Source organism: Piliocolobus tephrosceles, chromosome 1 (assembly GCF_002776525.5).
Source record: "Piliocolobus tephrosceles isolate RC106 chromosome 1, ASM277652v3, whole genome shotgun sequence".
NCBI lineage: Eukaryota > Metazoa > Chordata > Mammalia > Primates > Cercopithecidae > Piliocolobus > Piliocolobus tephrosceles.
Window position 1 is genome coordinate 40702917 of NC_045434.1, and position 11288 is coordinate 40714204.

The 11288-nt window shown below is 43.0% G+C and overlaps 1 protein-coding gene across 1 annotated transcript in view; it reads right to left on the reverse strand.

Annotated features, from left to right (window-relative positions):
* The window catches only part of COLGALT2 (collagen beta(1-O)galactosyltransferase 2), a 101131-nt gene extending 90309 nt beyond the window's left edge, over positions 1-10822 (reverse strand). The window contains exon 1 of the mRNA XM_023203462.2: positions 10169-10822. Coding sequence (XP_023059230.2) covers positions 10169-10431 — 263 coding nt within the window. The 5' untranslated portion in view covers positions 10432-10822. The remainder of the gene's footprint in view (positions 1-10168) is intronic.
* Between the last annotated feature and the right edge of the window lie 466 nt (positions 10823-11288).

Consider the following 11288-nt stretch of genomic DNA (forward strand, 5'->3'; position numbering starts at 1 on the left):
TTTTATACTGAGTCCCAGTGCAAGGAGCTTCATACAGTGGGCAAAACATTTGGGGCACCGTCTTTTAAAAAATCTTTTTAAAAAATTGCTACTATTAGAGACAGAACATATGTGCTTGACTTACTAATAATAACACAAATGATGCATGCCTGGCTGGGTTTCTCCTGTATAATCCTGTACATTACGACTTCTCTGAATAAGAAAATCCCTTCGTCTTTTTGATGGTTTAAGCATCTGGAATCTGGAGTTTAGAATATTCCAGAGTATGCCAACTTTCCAAACTCTGAAAACCCCATGATCTGTACTTTAAGTGCGTGCATACATAGCCTTCTAGGAGCTCATCTTCTACAGTTCCCAAACCAAGAGGAAGTGCATCCAAGTCACTTGTGTACATGCTTAACACACCAATTCCTAGGTCCCCGCTGTGGACCATCTGATGAATGTGACTGAAGTGGGCCCCAGAAATCCGTGTATCTAACAAATGCTCCAGGCATTGTGATGCAACTGGCCTCTGAACCTGTATTTGGGAAACACTATTGAATCCAGCAGCTTTATACTAAAGTGTTGGCAGAACAATGTAAGGACTATGTCCATTCATGGCCAATGAACTAGACCAATGGGGACAAGTCACTTTTAGGCCACCTCAATTACTAATTTCCACATGATCACCTGGATTTATCCACACAATCAATGACGGTGGAATAAATAAAAGAAAGTACCTAACACTTTTAAAATCCATTGTTTTAGAAATCTATAGTTTGTCTTGCTAAATAAAAAGCCTACAATGGAAACCAATGTACCCAGTAAATCTTATTAAAATCTAACAAGATTGAGGAAAGACAGAGAAGAGGCTGTACTTTTCTAAAATATTTTTGTGTGCTGGCTGTTTCAAGCCTTACACGCCAATTCCACAAAATCCATTTGCAACACAAGACATGGTCTGACTGTCTGAATGCTCTACTGCCCAACCTGTTTCTAGCACAGGGAAAGCAGTGGCATGGGAGCTACATACAAGCTTACTGTTCAATGGTGCAGTGATGACATGAAAAATCCTGATTCCGCTTGGCAGCAACTTTCCACTATCTTGGCGGGTGTAAACCATAATCACTGTGGTGTGTAGAGCTGAGACAGGATTATGGGGCTGGCTGGCAACCAAGAAACTAAAAAGCAGTCTATTAGTCCAGCAAGGGACTCTCTGTCGGGAATGCCATGGCCCCAAATGTCTACAACCACATTTTTCACAACTATCCCAAGAATTTAAATTCCACTGTTAGTCTCTAGAAAATTCTACCTTTCCCAAGACTCTAAAAAGCAGCAATTTCTCACTTAATATGGCTTTCAGGCAGAACACCAATCAATGTACCTCCATAGACCCTCCTGTCTTAGAGTTATGTCTCTCTCTCTCTTGTGAGAATGAGATACTTGCCTTCACCACTGCCCTCTCCATCTCCAAACATATACAATCACTTTCAGAAAGAAAAGGGGCTGGAAAGAAAGAGTCCTACTTCCCTCTTGGCAGCAATTGTACGCACTTTGGGCTTGGCAGTCCAAATGCAGAAAGCTCTATGTAAGGAACCTCCTCTCTGCAGCCTGATATATCCCTCAATAGGCCTTGAAGTGATTCAACCTGGAAGGTAATGAACTATTCCAATAAAGCCAATGTGTGAATGAAATCAGGTACTCATGAAAATGCTTCAGTTCAGCAGCTCGTCCCAGACTCATCTTCTACCATACTCTTGGGGGCATACAGCCCAAGATCACTATTCCAAGATCATCATTTATGTTATTATTTGTGTTTCTGAAAGATATATCTTCTAAGATGTCTTCAAACATTAATCAGAAAACACTGGAGGGAAGGAGATTATTTTGCATTATGTTTGCAGAGGAACAAAATCTTATCAGTTAAACCAACAAGTCAGGGTGCAGGCCTTAGCTTGCTGAATTTGACAGACAACTAAAATAATAATTGTTGCTTCAATTAAGTGAAACACGTTACAAAGTCAGCCCTGGCAGGATGTCATGGAGCTATTATTCAAAGGCTAACTCTGAAAGGATTTCTGTATGGTGCTCCTAGAGAGGAAAAGAAACGCCCTGCAGCCAAATCTGAGGTTTAATTCATGCAAGAGGCTTGGCTAATGCCACCGACCACAAATGCTACATTTTCATGGATCTGAACTACAGAAAGTTTCAGCAAATTAATTACAGCCACTCTATTTATATTCTACCTGACTTTTCAATTATTACCTATAATGAGATTCTTTTCTATTTTTATGAACATTAATGCACAGCTTTCCTACCAGAGGAGTAGAGAACTAAGGGAGAAGTAATACAATCTTGATCCTTTTACCACTAGGTCACTTGCTGGCAGCTTGCCAAGCCTGCTAGTTCCCCAAAGCAGTTACTGCTTGGGTCCTGGGGTTCCTTCAGCAGCCTGAGATGGGAGCAAAGGTCACCACCCAAATGCCAACAGGGGTCAGGCAAGTCAAATCAAAGAAAGACAGCGGGGACTAACTGCAAGTGCACACAGTGTATGTCTGATAGGGACTGGGCTGCCTGGACAAAATCCAGGGGACAGCAGCTACTCAGCTCCAACAATAGTTGCTGTGCATGAATCCAGGCCTGGCAAGGTCAGGTGCTGGTTACATGGCATGTTTTGTGTGTGAGAAGTTATCAAGTTATACATTTATGATATATGAACTTTTGGATAAATATTACTCCTCATCAAAAAGTTTTTTTATTAGGGCCATACCTTCTAGAGGCCGGAGAGACAAGGACAAGAGAGCAGGATGGGTGTTATCAGAGAGGCCTTCAGAGTACCTGCCTGGAACAGGTGTTATATGAAGCTGGCTTTTATTGTGCCACCCAGGTCATGGCTGTACGTAGGCTGGCAGTGTTTAAAGAACATGGGATAGAGAGATAGATTTTAAAATATCACACTTATCCAGAATTGGATACGTAAAACACTCATATTTGGGATAAAATGAAAAGGATATATATACATGTATAGAAGGTTTCTTGAAAAATACACAAGAAAGTGTTAACATTGGTCACTGGCAGGTGGTATAGAGTAGATGGGAGATATAATTTTTGTTATATTCCCAATCATACTTTTAAAAAAAATTATTATGCAAGTATATTACTTTTCCATTTTAAAAAACCAGAAGAGCAAATTCTTAAAATAACTGAATTACTATTAAAAACCCACAAAGACCCTAAGGGCTTCAGATTTTAAAAAATTAACAATTTTTGATAGGCTGACAACATATCAATTAAATGCAATTAAATGAACAAGTCACTCTTTTGAAATAAAAATGTCAAAACATACAATACATACGTTTTGCAATTCCTGATGAATAATAGCCATAATTTAAACACATACAGTAAAAGTTCTTCATGATATGGTAACTGGGGAATAGGTGTAGTGGCCATACCATAGGCTAATGATTTTCTTTCAGACTTTACGGTATGTTGTTATGCTATGTCAAGAAATGTGCAGAAACAAGCCTTATTATTCTCCTACTATAGTCCTATATAAGCCTTATAATGGTCCTACTATACTGTGCCACAGACTTGGAGACGGTGCCACACAGCAATATGACCCATGTGCACGTTTAAGCGTTGGAAAAAGAACCAAGGGACGACCAGCAGCCTTCTCAGTTACAAGGCATTCATTGTTCATTCCTATGACCACCAAAGACAGACAAGCAAAAAGAACCTAAGAAGCACATGCTTATGTATTTGGAGTCACAAAGAAACTCCCTGGCATAATCACTTGGATAAAGGAGCTAAAACAAATCTGGGAAAACCAAACTCTGCTTAAAATCCTCCCCATGCTCCTTTAAACCAAGCAGAATATTCATGATAAAATAATTGGCATTAAAACAGCTACACAGGATTAAAAATCTAGAAATCAGTTATCTCATTCCATAATCACCATGGAAATCTCTTAACTGCCCTGTGCTTTAGATCCCTCGTCATGGAACTCAATGTAATAAAACCAGGGCAATTTAGGCGTCCTTTCTAATTCTGCAGTTAAGTTGTCATAACTGGAACAACAGGATTGGTGACATTTATTAGTCGCTTCAGTTTTTACCAAAAGGAAATATTCTGAGGCCCAATCATGTTTTGAAATTGGAGGTTGCAGGGAGGATTGATAATTTCTTCAATCATTTGGAATTAAGCTGAATTTAGGGGACAACGAAATCTAAGACTACTGATTAAAAAGGCTGAAAAATGGAACCTCTATTTTACCATTGCGAACTGAAAATGTAGCCAATACATATACGATCAGTGCCGCCTTAATCATTTGCCACTAATAATACTTGAGAAATTTCTTTCTACTGTTATGTAGCTATGATCACAGCAAGTGACTTGTCTATTTATGTACAACTCACATTTTAGTCATAATTTGTCCCTATGAAATATACCAAAACAGATTAGAGTTCACTAAAAAGTGCCTGAACTAAGTGATGAAATTATCAAGACAGCGGAAGAGAACCACTGAGACCCTTGCATCATTCAAGTGGAAATGACAATTCTTATTTGAAAGAAACACTAGCGTTCTTATCTTCCCAAGTTGGGTCAACTGACAGAAGCAAAAACTAGAACTAATTGGTCTTTTCATGATCTTAAGCAGACCATCTGTACTCAGTCTGCAACATTAGCTGCCTGGGTCACATCCTGGCTCCACCATGCATTAGCCTAGTGACCTCAGGCAAGTCATTTATATTCTCTGTGCCTCAGTTTCCTTCTGTGTAAAATAATAGAGTAGAATGTAATGGCATCTCCCACCTAGGGTTGTTGTCTAGAGTAAATCAGTTTTGATACCAAAATGTTTAGAACAGTGCCTCCATGAATGTATGTTTCCTTCCTTCCTTCCTTCCTTCCTTCCTTCCTTCCTTCCTTCCTTCCTTCCTTCCTTCCTTCCTTCTTTCCTTCCTTCTTTTTCCCTTCCCTTCCCTTTTTTCTTTTCTTTTCTTTTTATTGAGACAGGGTCTTGCTGTGTTGCCCAGGATGGAGTATAGCGGCTCAATCTCGGCTTGCTGCAACCTCCACCTCCTGGGTTCAAGCAATCTACCCACCTCAGTCTTCCAAGTAGCTGGGACTACAGGTGCATGCCATCATGCCCAGATAATTTTTGCATTTCTTGTAGAGATGGCATTTCACCATGTTGCCCAGGCTGGTCTTGAACTCCCTGGCTTAAGAAATCTGCCCACCTCGGCCTCCCAAAGTGCTAGAATTACAGGCATGAGCCACTGCATCCAGATAAATGTTAGTTTTCTATACTAATATTTTGTTGTTGTTGTTGTTGGAAAGAAGAAACTAAACGAATTTTCATTTGAAGATTTTTTAAAATCTTGATTTTGACAGGTAAAGGTAAAGGAGATAGGAGAAAAAGGAAAAGATTGAAAAGAAATATCAACTATCATTGACTTACTAGCATTTATGTAAAAGACATTGTGCATACCTTGTATCATTTACTTGTAACAATAACTCTTTGAGACAGGTGTTACTATTAGTTATTTGAAGACAAGGCAGTTATGTCTTAGAGGTTTACTGATGTGCCCACAAACACACAGATTTGTGCTCTAGTCTATCTGACCCTAAGCTTGTGTATTTCTTCCTCCAACTCTGGTTGATGCCCTCCACGCTAAACTACCAGATTGGGAAAATGAGGAAAGGAAGAAAAAGGTGAGGAAAACAGATGAACAGAGAGAAGGTGACTAAGGCATCATCTGCTTTTTCAGTCATAAACCAAGACTTCTATCTGTAGGGATAACATACAACATTTAATGTCAAGATTGTAATGATAAAATATGACACCATTCTTACCACTGGTGCTGAAAAATGTCACTGGTAATAGTTTGGAACATTTTATAAGCACAAATTATATTAGCATTTCTAGTTAAACACTTATGAAAATGCTACTGATTGGACATTAAAATGTAGAGATAAACTCAAGATAATCCCCAAACAATGCAGAAATAAAGTAGTATGCAAAATGTTAGGATCATCCCCCAGCTCATCACTGTTTATGTTTATGTCAACAGAAGCTCATCTCTTTTTTAAAAAATCCATAAAGTGGTTCCCAATTTAGTATGTTACTTTTCAAAATTCTACCAAACAAAATGCCCAGATCTTTCTATAATTACATAGCAGTTACTGTCTTGTGCCCGCACAGGCTCTGTGAATCCCAACTGTCTTCCCACAAGCAACAGCAGGCTCTCCAAAAGAAAAATTTAATGTTTCATTTGGGGCAAATGCTTTTCCCTGTGCCATGCTTCAGTTTTAATTCTCATGGTACTTGGCCCCACTCTCCCTAATCATAGGTTTAAGGGAGATGAGGTCAGCCTTCCCTCTGTTGCTAAGGCCATTTGCTCATGGCTCCACTGAATTAAGGATAACCCACTGAAGTACACTGCCACTTGTCACAATGCCTCACAGTTCCCTTCATCTCAGCATATTGCCAATTCCCTAAAACTTAGTGCAGGTTTTAGGACACACGAGATAGATATCTTCCTTAGGTTCTTATCACAGGATTGTGATACTTGAAGGAAAACAATTAGTTTGGTGGACTTTGAGATCAGACAGGTAAATGTTAAAAGCTTTTTAATTTAATTTATAACATTTAATTTTAATTTATAAAAATATAAATTTTCCTTTGTTCAGACTAATCTGAATAAACTTGATGCTAACTGAGATAACTGCAGACATTCTTTAACAGCAGGATCTTCCAGGTTGATTTGATGATACTCATTTTACCTGTACGTGCAGTGCGGATCTGGTCCAGAAATTAAAGGGAGAAAAATGATCACATAACAGGGGAGTCTGAATGTGATCAAAAAGCCAGGTCTCTCACTGACCATCTAGGACAGAAATCAGATGCTCCTCCAGCCCGTGGGTGGATGAATGAGAAGAGTGAGTCTGTACAGAGTGAGTTATTGAGATCAGATTCAGAGGAAGCTGAACTCCGTGTGGCTCTGTATTCACCGCAGTTCTATTTTATGAAGTTTTGGGTAGCTCACAGCCATTTTTGACATCAGCATGTGCTCACTTTGCAGAATGGATACTAATCAGTTTGGCATCTTGGAATGTTGCATAGAGCTTGGGAATGAGAAACTAGAGGCAAGCAATTGGCAGAAGCACCTCAAAGTTGTAACATCCTAAACTGAGGTACCACCTCCCATCAGAGTGTTATATCCCATAAGCTTCCTTGCCAAATGTTCCCCTAGGGCCAGACCAGAAGTCAGCATTTCCAGAGAGCTTCTATGGTACAATACAATTCATTTGTAGACTTGTAGTCATTAGACCTGCCACCCACTTCATCTCCCTGAGAGAAAACTCTGGTTGATGCCCTATTATCTTTTTTGTTTGTTTTTTGCCTTGCTGATCCCTTTTTCTAGAGCCATCCTTCTTTCCCAGGTTTTAGTTGATTTTTACTCTTCCTTCAAAACTTAGTTCAAACTAAGTGTCAACTCATCAAGAAGCCATCCATATCCATACAACTGCCCAAATCTGATTTATAAATCATTTGGTTATTCCCCAAACTCTTTAAAAGCCATTCAGATCACCTTACACTGCCCAATAAAATGAATCATATTTATCTGTAAAAAACACACATATCTAAATACACTTTTTTTTCAGTCCTGACCTGGCTGGGTCTTATTTAAAAAATGCATTAGAAGAATGTGCTTATACAGTCTCTCTGTACCTGAGTTCTCTCACCTGTAAAGTGGTATAATAACAGTGCATATCTGATAGGGTCATTTTGAAGCTTAAACCAGAAAATGAATGTAAAGTTCTTAGAAGAACCATGAGCTCTTATTATGATGTGTGGAATTTATAAATAAATGTAATTTTGAGTAAGTCAATTACTTTAAACACATTTCTTCTTCTGGGAAATAGAGATAATTTTATTTCTTTACAGAATGGTAGTAAGAATCAAATGAGATAACAGTACATGAAAGTTATTTCCAAAGGTTCTTTACAGCTCCTTTGTGAGCTGAAAACGACTATTTCGAAACTGGGATTTGTATTATTGTTACCTAAAGAATTATACAATGTTTTAAAGACAGAACCAAGATTGTTCAAAGAAGAGTCTTCAATGACTGATGTAAGCATGGCCTTGTACTTCTTGCTTAACCTGCCAATGCTGGACATAAAGGAAAACAGATTTCAAAGGTCTACGCAGAACTGGAATTCTCTCATCTAAATAAGACACCCATGTCCATACCATCTGGAACTTACAGGGAACTTAGGATGTACATTGATGCTGGTTGATCCTAATTATATTGCAGAATCTATGGAATTCAAGAGCCATAAAGAATTTTTGAAATCATTTATTCCAACTTCCTCGTTTTATTGATGAGGAAACTGATGCCTATGGATTCCAAGCAACCAGCCCCAAATCACATATCAAACTAGTGATAAACAAGTCAAGTCTCCTAATTTGTAGATTACAGGTTGATTTAAATTTTGTTTATATCATGTTCCCTGACTTTTTAGGGTGCCCTTTAGGGATATGCTTGGGTTCAAATTCCAGTTTCACCATGTACTAATTCTGTGACTTTAAGTGACTTACTGAACTGATGCAAGTCTGTCTCTTCCTTGCAAAATAAACATCATAGTATCCTCTTAAAAGTTTACTGTATGATAAAAGAGGTAATGTCTCTAAATCGGGTAGCAAAACATGTGCCTTACACCTGCTTCACCACTCACCAACTTCTTATGGTAAATACTGTAACGTTTTAAAAAACTAAATCGTGCATAAAGATCAAAACCATATTTTAAAATATCTCTTTAAAAAAAAACAACAACTAAGGTAACTGATATATGTGAATTTATTTTGGTAATGAAGTGGTTAAAAAATATTCCTTCTCTTTTAAAGCCTGGCTGTCCCAGTGCTCTCTTTCCACGTAATATGCCCTTCTCCGCGAGGCAGTCACGTACGGCAGGGTGTATAGTAAAGCAGCGTACAGCACAGTGCTGTACTATATCACATGTTTGCTTTCGCACCTTTGCACCTCTCCACCAGGTACCCTGAGGTTGCCAATTCTAGCTGCTGCTTTTAGTCCTCTTCCTCTCTTTGCCCAACCGCTGCTTTAAGGATCTGTCTAGACTGAGAACAGATCCCTTTATCCACACAAGACAGAAATTGCTCCAGAGTCACCTGGGCTCTGTCTTCCTCAGGGGGCCAGAGTCTTCTTGTCCGAGTACCTGACAGCCCATCTCCCCTGGCCAGTGTCCACCTCCTCGTCCTCCACAAGCTCCTCAGCGGTTCGCCTCGCCACCAACTAACTTCTCGCCCTTTGATCCTCACGTTTATAAAAGGTGCGAGACGACCAAGTTCTACAAGGTGGGGCGGGCAGCCACCCGCACTGATCCCCTGGCCCTCCCCACAGCAGACACACAGACCAGGTCGAAGCTTCTTTCCTCCGGGGACAAAACTTGGCTGTTTATCTTTCCCAGGGCGTCTTCGTCGCTCCCTGGGACATGGAACCCCGACGCACTGGCAGGGACAGCCCGGAGCGCTCTCAGGAGACCAGGCCCAGGTGGTGCCATGGTTGGGCACACTCCGCGGGCCCCGCCCAATCTCCATCCCTAGGTCCAGGACCCCTGGGAGAGCTGGGAGCACATTTCCAGCCTGGAGCAGAAGCCTGGCACCGGGAAGTCAGAGCAGCGCACTCCGGCGCCCCAGCCACTATGGAACCCCTGGCCAACCGCAGTTACGTTCCATCTGTCGCGTCTACAGGGGAATACGGCGACAGGCACTCTATCCCCTCACGTCAGAGCTAGCAGTATGAGGTGGGGAAAGAGGAAACCTCAAGATTTGAAAGGGAGGGAAATGAAAGCCTCCTTGAGGGGTGTCCCCCATGCCCCTTGTGGGACAAAGCCGCCCAATTCGCAGGCTACCCTCCAGAGCTCCAGCGGGCTGGTTCTCCCATCAGCACCCACTGCGCACACTGACCCGCGCGTCCCTCCTCAGCCCGACCGTCCGATTCGCCCGCCAGCGGCGCGGGCAGCGAGGGGGTGTGTGCGCCAGATTTCCCGCGTGACCCCCCGCCCCCCACGGCTCCCTCGCCCTGCAGCGGCTGCTCCGGGAGCTGTCCGGTCTGGGCAGGCCGCCCCCGCTTCCCGCCGCGGCGGCCCGGGGCCCGTGAGCGCTCACCAGATGGCCATCCTGCTCTTGGGGTAGTCCAGCCGCTCCAGGCAGCCGAGGAAGTGCGGCAGCGTGTGCGCCGCGTTGCGGGCGAGGACCGCCACGAGCACCGTGGGGCTCTGCAGGGGCGACTCCGGGAAAACCACCGGCTCCTCTCCGTCGTCCTCCGAGTCTGGCTCGGCGGCGAAGCGCGCTCGGCAGCCTTCGTGGAGCAGGGCTGAGGAGAGGAGCAGTAGCGACCAGGCGAGGGTGACGGCAGGGCGCGCAGCCATGTTCCGGGCCGAGGCGGGCTGCGGAGACGTCCTGCCGCGAGCGCCCGGCTGGGCTGCCTGAGGGAGACGGCGGCTGCCAGGGAGCAAGGAGGCTACGAGGGGCGGCCGGGGGATGCGGCTTGCCGGGGCCGGCCGGCTCACACACTGGCCCTGGCAGCTGCAGTTCCCAGGACCCTCCCGCCGACGCTGCACCGCCCAGGCCCTAATTTGGGTGCGCAGCGTACCTGCAGCCCCCGGCGCTCCCCTCTGCCTCGCAGGCAGTAGTGGCCGTGACGCTCTGTGCCCTGAGTCTTGCGGAAAGTTCCTCTAGTCCAGGCTCCGCTCGTACAGCTGAGGTCTGTGGCCTTCCCCAGAGCCGTGAGGTGTGGCCCTGTCTGCCAATGGGCGTGTGAGTGTGTGTGTGTGTGTGTGTACATAACGGTACAACCCCAAGAAAATTTATTCTGCTTTTGCAAACCGCAGACTGAAGCCCTTCACAGTGATGCAATGCATCCAGTTTTCATAATGCACCTATTGACTGAGTAGAGTTCTAAAATGAAAAGTCTCCCCAACTATTCACGATTATGATAAACACTTGTTTAACCACCACAAAGGCAGCATATCTGTATTTTCTTACACACTCAGCTTCTGAAATTCATTCTTGACTGAGTAGACACCCAGTAACACAAAGTTTTAAGACTTGGAGAATTTTGGAGCCAGATCAGACCCCCCAAAATAAAAGAATGCCCTTGGTAGACACTGTCCTGAAGCCTCACTCTACTGTGAATCCAGTAAGTCTCCTCACAGGAGGGCTGTGAAAGAGTAGACTCACTTAGCTGGTTTTCTTTTTCTGTAATTAGCCAATATGACAGAGTAAC